We start from the raw sequence: 17,545 nt of genomic DNA, 5'->3' as shown, positions 1-17,545 counted from the left end.
AAGGAAATGCTAAATTCCAGTTAGAGTCCAGTGCAAATGAAGGTGTAGGTTTTTTCCCATCCAAGTTCACGGACCCTCTGGAATCTATCCCGGGTTGAGATCCCCTGATCTAAGGAGAGGAATAAACAGTCGTCGTTTCAGGCCAAAACCCTTCATCAGGATGTTGCGTCTTGTGTGTGTTTTACTCCGGATTTCCAGCATCTGCAGAATCTCTTGTTAGCAACCGAGTATCCTCACCCATTTTCCTACAGCTTCGTTTGCTGATCGCTCTCTTTACTCTGCGGTAAAAGAACAGCTTTTGAACTCGCCTGCTCTAATTCCAACTCTCCGGTTACTCACCTCGTAAATGAGCTGCAAGGTTCTCCTTGTCGAGAGAAATCTTCCCAATGACGTCGTCATGCCTGCAAATTTGAAATGGAGAAACATTTCAGAGGAAGTCCGATTTTGCGAAGGTGTACCCCATTTCAGTACAGGGCTGGGTTCCCACTATAAAAATACAGGTAGAACGTCAGTCCTGTATTCCAACCACTGAATGATTTAAATTCTACGTTTGATATAAATAGGCATTCCTATTAGACATGAATATTAATAATAGATATGAATATGACTATTAGATATAAACATTAGATTAAAATTACATTACTCTCTCTCTCTCTCGCTCTGTAGGAGTGAAATAATTCAAAACATTTCAGAATCAGACTCAGGTTTAATATTACTGGCACATGCCATGAAATTTATTATCTTTGCAGCAATTTACTTACTGTCTGTTATGTTGCTGGCATTTAGGGCAGCAATGAAGATCCTCCATCTCTGTCTGTCTGGAAGGATTCTTCATTGCTGTTTCAGTAACAATTTTATTTTTGGACCAGTCAGCGTTGTCAGCCCCGAGCTGAACCCCCGAACCTGGAGGACCGGTGGACCACTCTTAGTCTGGCCTCTTCTACCCTTTGACCTGTTTGGCATGGGTGACCCTACCAAGAGCCAAAGCACAAATCCCTGACTCCATCCAACGGAGCTCTCCGGGTCATTGAGGCACACAAGCCTCCAAACCCTACGACAAGGTTGTGGTCCTCTTGGAGGCTTTGCAGCAGCAGTACAAAGCAATACATAATAATAGGAAAAATGTGAATTACAGTAAGATATATATATATATATATATATGTAAAGGGGTTTCGTCTTTTATGTTACTGCATAGGCTAATTAAAATGGCTTCTTTGTTATGTTATACTTGGCAATGCTTCTTTGTTATGTTAAATGCTGAGAAAACTCTTGTGCTAGCAGCTTGTTTTGGGTTAGAGTGTGATAAGAATATGTTACGAACTAATTGGGATAGTTGTTATGTTTCTGGTGTATTTGAAGATATTGTATGCACGGGTTTTGGGGGGAGAAGGCGGGAGAGAGAGAGAGGCAGAGGATGGACCAGGTGCTGTGATGTCCGCTAACGGGGTCAGACCCCGAGCAGGGCGTTCAGCGAGGAGAGGAGACGGACTCATGTGGAGCGTCTGGTCGACCACCGTTGTTGGTCCCAGGCGGCCAGCCGAGGTGGTCCGAGGGGTCGCAGGGTGAAGAAGAAGGGTCCTGAGCTCCAACTGTTTGTGCACGAAGAGATTGAACTTTGATAAGTGTGGTGCCTTTTATTTTCTTTTTATATTTTATTCTCTATTAATTATATAGTTCCAGTAATATCTATAAACTGTAAATCATTTAATCGTATCTGGTGTATTGTCTGTTATTTGGGCGGGGTGGGGTACATCACACAGCATCCACACAAACTAACTACCCAGTTTGGCGGGGCCGAGGGCTGCTTCCCTAGATGACAGTGAGCCGAGCGACCCTGAGGCTGGCCAGGGGGGCTATATATATATATATATGTTAAATTAAGTAAGTTGTGCAAAAATAGGAAAAAAAGTAGGGAAGTAGTGTTCATGGTCGTGTTTGGACCTATTATCTCAACAAATTGTCCAGAGTTCATTTTGTGAATTTAATTCCAAAAGAGGTGTTTATTATCATCAGTCCAGAACTTTATTGAATTTTTTTATGGAGAATTAATCATTTCTGGAATGGATATCCCCAAATGAATGTGATTAATTTCAAAACATTTGCTGAGTGCACTGTGCACTCACTCTCAGATGTTAAATGGCATTCCTTCTACATAATGCGGGCATGAATTATCACCCACAATCATGTGCAAAGTGCATCAATCGCTCCGAGTGATATGCAAATTTAGGCTTTGTAACCCCAGGAATAACTGATCCAACAGTTTACACTGTTGTGATGTGAGCAAAATCACTGGAGAGACACTGAAGTTAGTGGCTATAAAAGTATTTATTCAACAAAAACGAGCAATAGACATCATATTGAGATGCTCCTGTAAGAAGAGGCCCTCCTGGCCCAATATTACATGACATTTTATGTTAAAGATCAAAGGTAACAGAAGGACAATTCTATAGTTACAATGTATCTACAATGCTTCATTTGAATTACATATACGTAGTTTTCAAGCACCTCATTCATTGCAGCCACATTCCAGACACACAAAACGAACGTTAATCAGCATTGTCTGGTTTGCAATCAACTCCAGTCCACAGTTCAGGGCTACATTTTATATTCAGTCTACAATCCACATTCAGGTCTGAAAACTTGCTCCTGTTAAAATTAGCATTTGGTATATACCATAACTCCTGAATACACCCTAACATATATGTATGTACACCTATTTTCTTGCCAAAACTTGACAACCAAACTGGTGTATCAGTGTATCATGGGAAAACAATACTTGTCTCTGATATTGCTTGGTATGCAGGAAACTTAAGCTTTGAGCACAATAACCAGAGTTAAGAACTGCAGGATATTTTAATCTCTATGAAGTTACAAACAATGTACCGGATTGTCAGCAACTTCTGTCCTAATTTTAAACTGGTAGCTCAGTTTACTGTAGGTGAGCTTTGATGTCAGTTCAAAGCCACCCTGCTGAAAAAGAAAATAAAAGAGATCATGGAGATAAATTATCTCCTGGGTCTTGAGTTACAAGGGTGGGGCAATTTCCTACCCATTACAAACACACAATTAGGTTACTCAGTCCCTACAGCCATTCAACCATATTGTAAGTGATCAGACTGTAACATTCTCACCTAAACCTTGTAACATTTCATTTCCTTCTTTATCAAGAGATGATTTAACTCTGCCTGAAACATATAGGACTCTGTTTCCCTTTGAGGAAGAATTCCAAAAACTTCTAACCCTCCAAAATTAAAAAAAAAAGCACCTCTGACTCCTTTTACTCTTAGTTCTAACCTCATATAAGGGGAAAAATCCTCCAGTTCTTGTCTGGATGTTTTCAGGAGCTTACTTCTATTTATTTATTGAGATACAGCGTGGAATAGGGTTTTCCAGCTCTTCGAGCCTCACCACCCAGCAATCCCCGATTTCATCCTAGCCTAATCACAGGACAAATTACACTGACCAATTAATCTACCAACTAGCACGTCTTTGGGCAGTGGGAGGAAACCAGGGCACCCAGAGGAAACTCACGGGGTCATGGGGAGAACATACAAACTCCTTACAGGCCACAGCGGGAATTGAACCTTGGTCGCTGGTACTGTAAAGCATTGTGCTAAACACTACACTACCATGCTGTCCTTTTCCCTTTTCTAAACGTCATCAGGTACAATCCTAGCCTTTCCTCACAAGACAACCTGACCACTGTACACATTAGTCCAGTAAACTTTCTTTGAATTGATTTCACTGTATTCATATCCTTCCGTAAATAGCAAGCCAATATTCCAGAAGTAATCCCACCATAGTCCAATCTAACTGAAACATTGTATCTCCACAAAATACCTCATAATAATTACCCATGTAACATGTGGCACAAATTGCCCAATTTTCTGATCATATACCACACACAGGATCAACCGCCTGAGATGATAAGTAAAGCTCTATATTTTGCTGGTAAATATCCTCCAGACAATCCAAGGTCACATTTTCATCTTACTTTTTAGGATACTTTTTGCCCTGATTTACCCCTCTGTTGTCCACACAGCCATTTACCATGCCACACTAGTAAACTGCCCAGAAACGTTATTATAACGCATCATGGGGGGAGGGGGGGGATCATGCGCCATCATTTGCACGAGAGATACTGGAAATCTTGAGGAACACACACAAAATGCTGGAGGAATTCTGCAGGCCAGGCGGTATCTATGGAGGGAAATGGACAGTTGACGTTTCAGGCTGAGACCCTTCTTCAGGGCTGGAAAGGAAGGGGCTGATGCCAGGGTAAGAAGGTGGGAGGAGTGGGGGGGAGTGCAAGCTGGCAGGTGGCAGGAGAGTTGAGGTGAGGAGAAGATGGGTGGGTGGGGAAGGGAGGGCAATGTGAGAAGTCGGGGGAGGTGTAGGTAGAAGCGCTAAAGTGCTGAAGAAGAAGGAATCTGATAGGAGAGGACAATGGAATATAGTAAGGGAAAGGAGGTGGGCTGCTGAGGGAGGTGATGGACAGACCATGAGGGTAGGGTAGGAGAAGATAAAAGGTAAGAAAATGAGACAGCAGGAACAAACTAAAATCTGTCTCTTCCTAGAATAATTTGGACGGGTTGATTTCAGCATTTTTGGGGGAAAAAATACCAGAACTCAAACTGGTTGAATTGCTCAATGGTTATTACATCTTTACCATTGGTTTAACCAGGCAGTTGTCAATGTGGCTCTTCAATCCTACGTTTGGAGATCTGTATATTCCTTACTCTTGATTTCAATGGAACCAGATTTCAGAAGCAAGAACAGAAAGTGCTGCTCTGGATGTTTGGGCCTCAAAATGGGGGTGAATTTAAGAAGAGTGTTTCTAAGACCCGGGCAATATGTTTTAGCTCAAATCATCCTCTATATAAAGGCATCTAGTCAAGTGCAGCCAGTAGAAGTCACCTATTTGAACTATTCCCCAATCATCTTCTTTGGGCTCTCAAATTTTCTGATGATACCTGCGACAATAACGTGGAAGTTGCAGAACATCACCAGACACATTTTACATGCACTATGCAAAAATGCCCTCCTTGAGGACCACATCCTTGTCATGGGTTGGAAGGGTTGCGTGCCTCGGTGACCCAGCGAGCTACATTGGCTGGAGTCAGGGCCGTGTGCTTTGGCTCTTGGTAGGGTCACCCATGCCAAACAGGTCAAAGGGTAGAGGCCAGGATCAGTGGTCCTCCAGTCCTCCAGGTTTGGGGCTTCAGCTCAGAGCTAATAGCCCGGGCTGGTAAAACAAAAATTGCTATTGAAACAGCAATGAATAATCCTGCTACATCTGTGTGTGACAGAGGACCCTGAACCACACCTGGGACACAATAGAGAAGATGGCCAAGGACAGAGAGAGATGGAGGACCTTCATTGCTGCCTTGAACACCAGCGGGATAACGAGCAGGAAACAAGTAGGCAAAAATGTCCTGACGCAAGATCAATGACCTGAAAAAATAATTGTTTCCTTCCCACAATTGCTGCCGAATCTACGTTTTGTTCTGTACCCTTAGTGATTTGTATAAACAGCAATATGGGTAAAATAATTACTGAAGGGACCAGATTGTAAACTTGCAAAAGAGCTGCTTGTTTGATGTTTAATAATGAAAAAGCTGCCAGCTCTGCAGCTTCATGGCTTTATGGGCCTTAGGTCACAACTTGCAACCCAGCGCTAAGATGGGATACATATCATTTTGCCTTTGCAATCATTTAAAAAGGCAAATTATGCTTTATACTTTATTGTCGCCAAACAATTGACACTAGAGCGTACAATCATCAGAGAGATATTTGATTCTGTGCTTCGCACTCCGTAGATTACAAGTGGATAGTAAATAGTAAAAATTTAAATTATAAATCATAAATAGAAAATGGAGAAGGGAAAGTAAGATAGTGCAAAAACCAGGGGCAGGTCCATATATTTGGAGGGTGCAGCCCAGATCCAGGTCAGGACCCGTTCAGCAGTCTTATCACAGTTGGAAAGAAGCTGTTCCCAAATCTGGCCGTACGAGTCTTCAAGCTCCTGAGCCTTCTCCCGGAGGGAAGAGGGACAAAAAGTGTGTTGGCTGGGTGAGAAATTATTGCAGATATGGGAAATTTGAAATAGAGATAGGGACATTTAAATGATTCAAAGTTCAAAGTACATTTATTATTGAAGTATGTATACTTTATACAATAGAGTTTTTTTAAGAGACTCTTGGACGGGTACATGGAAAATAGAGGCCTATGTGGTAGGGAAATTCTAGGCAGCTTCTAGAGTAGGTTACATGGTCAGCACAACATTGTGGGCCGAAGGGCCTGTATTGTGCTGTAGATATTCTACGTTTCTAACCTTGATTTACGGGCTGGGAGCAGTTGCAGATTTTTCCATCGATTTGAGCACCTATTTGCCGTACAAGCACGCAGACCTTTGTGAAAACCCTGGCTGGCAAGACCATCACTCTTGAGGTGGAGCCTGGTGACACAATCGAGAATGTCAAGGCCAAGATACAGGATAAAGAAGGGATCCCACCTGATCAGCAGTGTTTGATCTTTGCTGGTAAGCAGTTGGAAGAAGGGTGCACTCTCTCCGACTACAACATCCAGAAGGAGTCAACCCTGCACTTGGTGCTGCGTCTGAGGGGGGGCAATTATTAAACTGTTGTAATTGGCTTTTTTTTGTGGGTAGAGTTCTTGCCTCTAGCTTAAATTTTTGATTCATGTCTTCCCGTACCATTCAAAATAAAATTGTTGCAAGCTTAACCTTGAGATTCATCTCCTTACAGGCAGCCACAAAATAAAGAAAACAAAGAACATTTAAAAAAGACCGTTAAAAAAAAACAAAGTACAGAAAGAAAGAAAAAAGAAACAAAAAGTGCAAACATTAAAAATAAGTAAATATTTTTCAGAACTGTAGTTTACAGAAGTGAGTCCTCAGACACGAAGCCAGGCCTCACTGCAGCTGGCTCAGAAACAGGCCACAGCCTCAGTTCAGTGCAGAGCCGAACAAACGTCGCGAAGCAGCGAGCCAAATCGGCCTCCGGCCCCAAACATCCAGATCTTTTCTTGGGTAAGGCAAGTGGATGAAAGAGAAAATGGAAGGTTTTGTGGAAGGAAAGAGTTAGATTGATCTTCAAGCAGGTTAAGTGTCAGCACCCTTCATGTGTCGAAGGGCCTGTACTGTGCTGTACTGTTCTATGCTCAATGAAACTAAAGTTGCTAAGAATACTGACAGGCAGCTAGTAGTCGTGGAAGTGGAAACAGGAAAAAGGTCTCAGGTCAATGATCTTTCATCAGAACTGGAAGATTAAGGCGTATGTTTTAAGGTGCAAAGTTGGATGGACCATATATCTAGATACAGATAAAGATACACAAACAAAACGCTGGGGGAGCTCATCAGGCCAGGCAGCATCTATGGAAAAGAGTAAACAGTCAATCCTTCGGGCTGAGACCCTTCATCAGGACTGGAGAGGAGGAGGAGACGTCAGAGTAAGAAGGTGGGGGGGAGGGGAGGAAGAAGTACAAGGTGGTAGGTGTTAGGTGAAACTGGGAGAGGGGGAGGGAGTGAAATTGACTGGTGAAAGAGATAAAGGGCTCGAGATGGGGAAATCTGATGGAAAGGACAGAAGACCATGGAAGAAAGGAAAGGGGGAGGAGCACCAGAGGGAGGTGATGAACAGGTGAGGAGAGTGGGTGAGATTAGGAGACAGGAATGGGGGAATGGTGAAGGGGGACAATTACCAGAAGGTTGAGAAATTGATAAAGATTGTCCAGGTGACACTTTACTAAGAAAAGTTGTAGAGTTTTTTTTCAAAAAAGCTGGAACTAAGACAGGGGTTCCCAACCCTTCGGACCCAGGGGGCCCTCGGTTAATGGTAAGGCTCCAGGTGGGAACCCCTGGACTAAGAGATTATAACTGTTATAAATCTGAAACATGCTGGGAATGCCCAGAAAATCAGACAACATCTGCAGAGAATGAAAATTTGGCCTGCTCTGGCAGTGCAAACTCATCCCTTTTTTGGCAGACAACTTGCCTAGAAGTTCGGAAGCTGAGTTATCTATGTCTGTTTCGTACACATTTCACAGCCCCTCAGCACGAATCCTCACATTTCAGGACACAGAGTCCAAATGCTACTGTTCCATTAACCAGCACCTCTGATAAATATCTCGTTCACTTTCTAAAATCATTCAGCTGGTAAATTAAAGGATGCTTTATTAAATAAAGTGCCTACAGTCAAAACGACAGGCAGGCAACAGTAAAACAGAAGAAGTCTTTCTCCCTAAACGTTATTACGAAGCTACGATGGCACCAGAGGGCAGCATCTTTGAGCTCAACTGCAAAAACAGTTAATTTCTTCCTATAACGTCTCTTTTTTTTTTCCTTTTCAAGGTGGACAGGGTCCTGTCAGAGCCCTTGGTCTACAGCTGCACTTAAACAGCGGTTCTTTACAGCAATGGTTCCCGCTCCCGGGGCTCACTGACCAGCCATTTCTTGATATCCCAAGGACGCAGCCTGGAAGACATGCGTGCCTACAGGGTTCTGAGGCTCTGCGGCCCTGTGGACGAGTCGATTCCACGCCAGTGTCGCAGACTGAAACATCACGAGAGAAAAACGGAATATCACAGACAGCAGCTCAGCTGTTGGAGGCCTCTGTACTCAGATCGCTCTCTCTCTCTCTTTCACTGGACAGTGGGGGAGAGTTTGCTGCCGACTCTCATTGGAGAATTCAGAAAAAAAAAGTGACACAGCAGACTTTAACGTTGCAATCAGCTCACTGTTTTTTGTTTTGTTGGTCTCCCCTCTCACTGTGTCACATCTCACTGCGTGTGTGTGTGTGTGTGTGTGTGTGTGTGTGTTAGAGAGAGAGAAAGATAGAGGGAGGAGAGAGGGGAGAGAGGGGAGAGAGGGGAGAGAGGGGAGAGAGGGGAGAGAGGGGAGAGAGGGGAGAGAGGGGAGAGAGGGGAGAGAGGGGAGAGAGGGGAGAGAGGGGAGAGAGGGGAGAGAGGGGAGAGAGGGGAGAGAGGGGAGAGAGGGGAGAGAGGAGAGAGAGGAGAGAGAGGAGAGAGAGGGGAGAGGGGAGAGGGGAGAGGGGAGAGGGGAGAGGGGAGAGGGGAGAGGGGAGAGGGGAGAGGGGAGAGGGGAGAGGGGAGAGGGGAGAGGGGAGAGGGGAGAGGGGAGAGGGGAGAGGGGAGAGGGGAGAGGGGAGAGGGGAGAGGGGAGAGGGGAGAGGGGAGAGGGGAGAGGGGAGAGGGGAGAGGGGAGAGGGGAGAGGGGAGAGGGGAGAGGGGAGAGAGGAGAGAGGAGAGAGGAGAGAGGAGAGAACATGGAGAGAGAGAGGAGAGAGACACTGTGACATGTCTACTTGTCAAGTGAACAATAGTTTTTGTTGGACTGCAGATCCTGGTCTCTCTTTGGGGATTTCCTATTACTTGCTGGGTGGAAGGAGGGTGCAGATGCTTTTTGCTGAAGTATGTGGGGGAGGGGAAGGGTTGACGCTTTCCTGCTGCTTGGGCGTGGGGGCAGGAGAAGGGGCCTTAACGTTTTCACTGTTACTCATTCTTTGAGGTACTCTTCCATTTCTCGTGGGTGGTTGCAAAGAGCAAGAATTTCAGATTGGTTAATGTGTACGTCATCGTCACCGAGGAGGACGTTAGAAGGGCCTTCCTGAACATAAATCCAAGGAAGGCGACGGGCCCAGATGGCATCCCAGGACGGGTTCTCCGGGCCGGTGCAAGTGAGCTAGCTGGAGTGTTTGCTGACATCTTCAACTGCTCCTTGCTTCAGTCTAAAATTCCCTCATGTTTTAAGAAGGAAACGATAATCCCAGTGCCGAAGAAGAGCAAGGTGGCACGCATCTCGGTTTTTTTGCACTACCTTACTTCCCATTTTTCTATTTTCTACTTATGATACATAATTTAAATTTTTAATATTTACTAATTTTAACTATTTTTAATATTTAATATTTGTAATCCAGGGAGTGTGAAGCGCAGATTCAAATATCGCTGTGATGATTGTACGTTCTAGTACTAATTGTTTGGCGACAATAAAGTAAAGTATACATTCCCAGATATTGAATGGAGCACTCTGAACCATTTGCACACAAAATGCTGGAGGAACTCAGCAGGCCAGGCAGCATCTATGGAGGGGGAATAAACAGTCAACATTTCAGGCCGAGATACTTCGTCGGGACTGGAAAGGAAGGGAAAAGATGCCAGAATGAAAGGCTGAGGGGAGGGTAAAAAGGATAGATAGAAGGTGACAGGTGAAGCCAGGTGGGTAGGAAAGGTAAAGGGCTGGAGAAGAAGGGATCTGATAGGAGAGGAGAGTGGACCATAGGAGAAAGGGAAGGAGGAGGGGACCCAGGGAGAGGTGATAGGCAGATGAGAAGAGGTAGGAGATCAGAGTGGAGGACAGAAGAAGAGAGAAAGGGGAGGGATCTTTTTTATACTGGGAGAGAAGTTGACATTCATGCCATCAGGTTGGAGGCTACCCAGATGGAATATAAGATGTTGCTTCTCCACATTGAGGGCAACCTCATCTTGACACAAGAGCAGGTCATGGACCAACACGTCAGAACGGGAATGGAAATTGGAATTAAAAATTATTACAATGCGCACAGAGCATAATCCTTAACGGATGAGAAGCCAATATTGCACACTTCACTTACGCTGAGCTTCCTTGAAACTGTTAGTCTGAGATCAGAGTGAGAGCTGAAAAATAAATTAATTGGCAACTGGAAATTTAGTAATCAGTTTAATACCTTTGCACACACAACTCAAGTTTTACCTCCTTACAAAACACCTCGCCAATGATTGACTGAAAAAGTTGATAAATAATCATAATAAATAATTATAAATATTTATCATTTAGGGAGTTCCATGGCTTTCTTTGTTTCGAGGCTGTCTGTGGAGAAGACGAATCTCAGGGTTGATTACTGTATACGTACTTTGATAATAAATGTACTTTGAAATTTTGAACTTTGATTAAATGACATTTTACCTACTGCCATGGAAATGATTAAACTATTTTAGATATTTCTCAGTTTTTCCTTAATGATCCATCACACAATGATCAACTAATCTGTATCCCAATAGTGTTTATTTGATCCTACATCATGTATATTACACTGTATAGGTTAGAGCATTACAAATGGATTTCATTTGGCTCTAGGTGATAACAGTAGATGCTAGCATACATGCTGGATATAAAAGAGGAATCAACTCAACACTGATTTGTCATGGGTACTTTCTGTCTCAGTATTAATTCTTACATAAGCATGCTATAACCAGTTGGAAGATGAATGAATGGTTAATGGGTTATCTATTATTGACACAAAGGAACACTTTCAACCTAAGAGGCAGGCTTACAAATAGGATCTGTATTTTACAAGTGGCACACAACTTAAATCTTTGCACTATTAATTCACTATTGAACTATTTATTTACTTTTTTATATTTCTTATTGTAACTTACAGTATTCTTACATTTTGCTACAAAACTACACGGTCTATCATCATCATCATCAGGTGCCATGCCCAGATCGAGCTTTAACTGCCATGGCCCACACACTCCTGTTTCGGGTCAAGTGGATCAATTCATTGGTATTCATTTCCAGTTCTCTGGCTGCTGTTTCCATCATCATTTGTCTTTGTCTTCCTCTCACTTTCTTCCCTTCAATCTTTCCCATAATTACCGTGCATTCTAACTCCTCTTTCCTAATCACACGTCCAATGAAGTTATGTTGCCTTTTCATGATCTCATACATTATTTCTCTTTTTGTACTTGCTCTGTTCATGACATCCTCATTAGATATTCATTTCCTCTATGATATTCTTTCCATCCTCCTCAAAAACCACATCTCCGCTGCTTCAATTCATTTCCTCATTTTACTAGATATTGTCCAACATTCTGATCCATATAACACAACTGGATAAACGTAACATTTCAGTACTCTGAGGCGGGTTGTCATGACTAGTTTAGTGCTGGTCAGTATACTCTTCATTCTCGTAAAGGTGTCTTTTGCCATCTCTATTCTTCTTTTGATGTCCATGTCGCACCTGCCATCTGATGTCACCCAGCTTCCTAAGTAGCAAAAGTTCTTTACTTGTTTTATGTCTTCCCGGTTTATTTTCAGCCTGTAGATAGGATTCTCCTTCTTTTTGGATACCACCATACATTCTATCTTTTTGTGATTGATAGATAGACCCATTTTTGCACTTTCTTCAACAACTATATCAAGTAAGTTTTGTAGTTCTTCCTCCGTACTTGCAATTAACACAGTGTCATCCGCATATCTGAAATTATTGATGTCTTCACCGCCAACTTTGATTCCCAATATGTCTCTTATTTTTTGTAATATTGTTTCACTGTACACATTAAACAAATCAGGGGAGAAAACACACCCTTGTCTCACACCTCTCTTGATTTTCGTAAACTGACTCACTTCTCCAACTATTCTTACAGCGGCAGTTTGTTCCCAGTACAGGTTTCTGATTAGGCGGAGGTCTTTCGAATCTAGATCTAGAGTTTCCTGTAATATTTCAAATAACTTACTGTGTTTCACTTTATCAAATGCTTTTGTGTAGTCGATAAAACAAACAAATCTTTTTGCACTTGAATAGCTCGTTCTGATAGTATCCTTAACATCAATATCGCGTTTCTTGTACCTTTGTCTTTAACAAAACCACATTGTTCTTTACCTATTTCAGATTGTATCTTACTTTTAGCTCTTGCCATCAAAATTCTTAGAAGTATCTTAGTGATATGACTCATTAAACTTACGGTCCTATGTAATTCACATTCTTAGGAAGAGTGATAAATACTGATTTTTTTCATCCCTTCTGGTATTATTCCAGTCTCATAAATGTCATTGATTAAATCAGTAAGTTTTTCAATTCCATAATCTTCAAGGGCGATAATTTGTTCTATTATTAATTCATCAGGACCTGCTGCCTTTCCTTTCTTCATCTGATTTATTGCATTACAAACATCAGATTTTAAAATACTTGGACCTTCAATGTTCTCCTTAATTTTTGGTTTTTCACCTCGATTGTCTTCAAACAACTCCTGAATATACTCAGTCCATCTGTTCATAATCTCATCTGTGATACTGATTCTATTTGAATTTATTATACCAGATCCATCATTTCAGTCTGCATTTGACTTCAATTTTTCAATCCAGTGGGGCTACAGCACTGGTGTCAGAGTTCAAAGTTCAAAGTAAATTTATTATCTAAGTACATCTATATCACCATATACAACCCTGAGATTCATTTTCCTATGTGCCTACTCAACCAATCGATAGAATAGTAGCTATAACAGGATAAGTGAAGGATCAGCCAGAGTGCAGAAGACAACAAAATGTGCAAATGCAAATGTAAATAAATAGCAATAAATAATGAGAACATGAAACAACAAGATAAAGAGTCTTTAAAGTGAGATCATTTGGCTGTGGAACATCTCAATGGACGAGCAAGTGAGTGTAGTTATCCCCTTTTGTTCAAGAGCCTGATGGTTGAGGGGTAGTAACTGTTCTTGGACCTGGTGGTGAGTCCTGAGGCTCTTGTACCTTCTTCCTGATGGCAGCAGTGAGAAAAGAGCATGGTCTGGGTGGTGGGGATCTCTGATGGTGGATATGAGGAATTCTGCAGATGCTGGAAATTCAAGCAACACACATCAAAGTTGCTGGTGAACGCAGCAGGCCAGGCAGCATCTGTAGGAAGAGGTACAGTCGATGTTTCAGGCCCAGACCCTTCGTCAGGACTAACTGAAGGAAGGGTGGATGCTGCTTTACAACAGCATTTCATGTAGATGTGCTTAATGGTTGAAAGAGTTTTACCCGTGATGTACTGGGCTGAATACACAACCTTTTGTAGGATTTTCCATTTAAAGGCATTGGTGTTTCCATACCAGGCTGTAATGCAGCCAGTTAATATACTCTCCACTACACATCTACAGAAGTTTCAAAGTTTCAGACGTCTACAGATGTCCACAGACTCCTGTGGAAGTAGAGGTGCTGCCGTGCTTTCTTCACATTTGAGGGGACTACTCACATTGAACAAATATTTATGTAGGGAAGCATCCAATTACGGACCAGTTGGTTTAACTTTCATAGCGGACAAACGATTTGAATCAATTCCGAAGGACAGCATCAGCCTTCAATTCGAAAGGGACAGATTAATCATGTCAACATGCACTGGTTAAGATACTTTTGGACAAACTGATCAAATACTGAAAGGAGGGAAGATAAAGCAGTGGGATTGATACAAAGTAACGGTCTTTGGTATGGCTTCTGACAACGTCCTATATTGCAAGCTGGTTGAAAAGCTAGATTTGAGGGAGACCATGAGGTATGAATCATCATGATTCTCCTTGTTGTCTCAACATCATGTGCTGACTCCTGAACAATAGTTATACTCACTTCAGAATACTTTAACCTGCTGTCTTTTCAGCTATTTTTTTCCAGAAAACATCAGCTATAATCGAATGGCCAAAGTTGAACTTTATGGAACTTCTAACCATTTTCACAAACCAATTTTCAAGATCCGTACATCACCAATATCCCTTCAGGATCCCAGCTCCTCACCTCCAACCCATTAGAATGTCTCAGTAAGTCAACTTTGCCATGCAAGCAGACGTTTGAGCTGTGTCACTTTTTTTCCGCTTTAATTGCTTCATCTCTCCATTCCCTCCCAAAAATGAGATGTGTGTGTCCCGCATCTTCTATTCACTAACGTTTCAGCGGGAGTTGTATGATGTGGCTAGGTGGAACGCTTCAGCCCTTCAATTGATCTTCAACGCTTCAATTGACCTCCCATAACCCGTTTACTGAATGTCTCCTTTACCATGTGCAGTAACCTTTCTCCATCTGAAGCTGAGGGGTAAGGAGGGAGCACGGTAATGTAGCAGTTAGCTCAACAGTATAATGGCTCAGGGAGCCTGCAGTTCAATTCCAGTGTCATTCCACAAGCAGTCTCTGTACGTCCTCCCTGTAGAATGTGTGGGTTGTCTCTGGGTCCTCCAGTCTCCTCCACAGTCCAAGGGCATACCAGGTAGGTTAATTGGTTGCTGTAAATTGTCCCGTGATTAGGTTAGGGTTAATCGGGGAAGTCTGGGGCAGTGTGAGTCGAAGGACCAGAAGGGCCTACTCCGTGCTGTATCACTAAAGTTTAAAAATAATAAAATGGTATCTCATTGGTTTATGTGAATAATTCAAATGATGTGAAGCAACCTGAACTGTCGGTTTTTACTTAACATATTCCACTTGAGAGGTCAGTTTCTGGCGTAGACAGAACTTAACTCCTCTCTTGTACATCCTGTGGTGCACAATAACATGCTTTATTTCTTGCCATTTTGAGTACCGTCTGTGACAATATTGGAATTGCTGACCGTGAAGATTAAGCTCAAATGAAGATATTAAGTCCTATTTGATATAGGTAGCTGTGGGTACCCTCACTAAAGACAGGGTAATACTGTAGCCAGCTACTCTTCAAAGGATAGATTACTTCCTTGTTTATCCTCCACATCGAATGTAGCTGCTAATACCGACTACTTGACTGGTGGTTTCCCTCTCCCTTCCATGCAGGGGATACTACCAGCTAACAAAGTCGTTTAAGCACAGTCCATTTATTTTTAGTGATACAACTTTAAATGTAGCCAAAATTCTTAAAGCACATTTAAAACTCACAGAGGATTTCTATCTTATAAGAGATTTCCACATTACAAACGATTTCTAAAACACAAAGGATTTCCAAAAACACAGGTACAATTCCCATAAACTAAAAAGACATACCAATGAGTTGTAGACGAATGAATTGTCCTTGTAGAATTTGAAGGCAGAGGAATAGATTCTAGGTCATCCTGTCTTTCTGTCATTCTTCTTGATGTTCTTTGACCATTCCTAACAAGCCGGATTACTCCCTTATATTTATACTGGTTTTTTTTTTGTCACTTGGGTGACTTCGCATGCATGTGATATTTTTTCAGATATCCTGACACAAAGATGGTTTAAAAGCTTCTAGGGACAATGTTCCTAGACACCCACAATTAATGCCATAAACGCTAACTATCTGAATACACAAATCTTCCAACTATTGATAGATCAGCTATTTGATGTGCTAAGCGATAGTATCAATCTGCTCTGCAAACTTTCTTGAACTAAATAATTTTGCCAGTGTTGTCTGGTTTGCAACAGGCTGATTAACATAACGCCTTGTTTTTAGGCTGCATTTCTTGGGTAGTCAGCCCTGTGCTGTAGGTCAGCAGTCTATGGTCTATAGACATTGCTGCTTGTTTGCAAAGCTATCCTTTTAACTTCAGACTGATTATTGAAGACAGGCAACTTACATTAGAAACTGAAGCCTGGCTCCTGTTTATGACAAGAAGCTGATCAAAAACAATGGCTGGAAGTTTAACTTGCTCAAAAATGACTCTTGGATTTCTAGGAGTGTCAGCTGCTATGTTCAGAAAGCTGAGCTTGGCAAAATAGAAAGGGTCCCCAACCCTCAACAGTGAATATCCATCACAAAACAATAAAAGTTATTTGCCCCATGTTCAGATGCTAATCAATATGGGCCAACTTTAAAGTTAAAGTTATTTCCATACCTGACATGGTACCTAAGAAATGTGTGCTCTGCAACCCAACACATCCGTTGACCTTCAGTATCCATGTCCATGCCAGAAAGATGGACAGATCACCACTGTCTACATAGTCACAAAACTGAAATGTAATACTTGGAAACCTCCAATAATATTCCTTTGTAATTCATGTTGTACAGCCTTGATTGGTGGACTTTCCATGGCCGCTGCGGTGATACGAGTCTTGTGGCCTTTGATGCACACGTATAAATCCCTGAACATTGTTCAGGTGCTTACTTAAACATAACCAATAATGCATTCACCTAAAGTTCAGTTTTCTGACCTGTTCTCACACATTCAACCAGTGTCCTCCTAGAAGAGACAGTCTTGAGACATAATTGGCCACAATAATCCATGACCTTGCCTTTTACTCATTACAGGGGACCACACATTCTGCTTGCCCTACTGTTTGCTAACAGAGCTTCTTCACAATTTTCAATTCTGGCCAACACAACTTGTTAATCTTCCACTTACATATTCACTTGTAAAATCTGCACTTGTGCCAACAATCATGTCAATGTTTCTATTACTAATTTTTATTCCAATTTTGAAATGGTTGTTTTCATTTTTAACACCACTTATGTCATATATGACATTTAAAATTGACTTACTACATCATTCACTCCCTCAATGTTACGCAAACCTCTCTTCTGGTGCTCTTTCCCTGAGGATACCAGTCTGCCGTGACTGTTTATAGACTTGTTGTTTTTGTATATAGAGGCTATGTATCTTTGTTCTCTTCGTTTGTGACAGCCTGATGCTCTGTTATTGCAGTGAATAGTTCTCTTTGTAAAGCATTCCACCAGATCACTTTACACGCTGCTCACACTCACATGACTTAACGTCAATCTCGGGCTCCTGTCTTAGCTCCCAACATTGGCCAGTGTTGCAGTTTTGAAGTTCAAAGTACATTTATTATCAAAGTAGC

General features: G+C 42.1%; 1 protein-coding gene across 5 annotated transcripts in view; it reads right to left on the bottom strand.

Moving 5' to 3' along the window:
* Positions 1-17,545, bottom strand: part of LOC140190838 (rasGAP-activating-like protein 1) — a 296,426-nt gene that overhangs the window by 247,080 nt on the left and 31,801 nt on the right. For 4 of the 5 annotated variants that reach the window (XM_072247716.1, XM_072247717.1, XM_072247719.1 and 1 more), the window contains exon 4: positions 340-401. The exons of the other annotated variant lie outside the window; for it this stretch is intronic. In XM_072247716.1, the coding sequence (XP_072103817.1) occupies positions 340-401 (62 nt within the window). The remainder of the gene's footprint in view (positions 1-339; positions 402-17,545) is intronic. 5 annotated transcript variants of the gene reach the window in all.

Source organism: Mobula birostris, chromosome 31, assembly GCF_030028105.1.
Source record: "Mobula birostris isolate sMobBir1 chromosome 31, sMobBir1.hap1, whole genome shotgun sequence".
Taxonomy (NCBI): domain Eukaryota; kingdom Metazoa; phylum Chordata; class Chondrichthyes; order Myliobatiformes; family Myliobatidae; genus Mobula; species Mobula birostris.
This window is presented reverse-complemented; position numbering and strand designations above follow the sequence as displayed.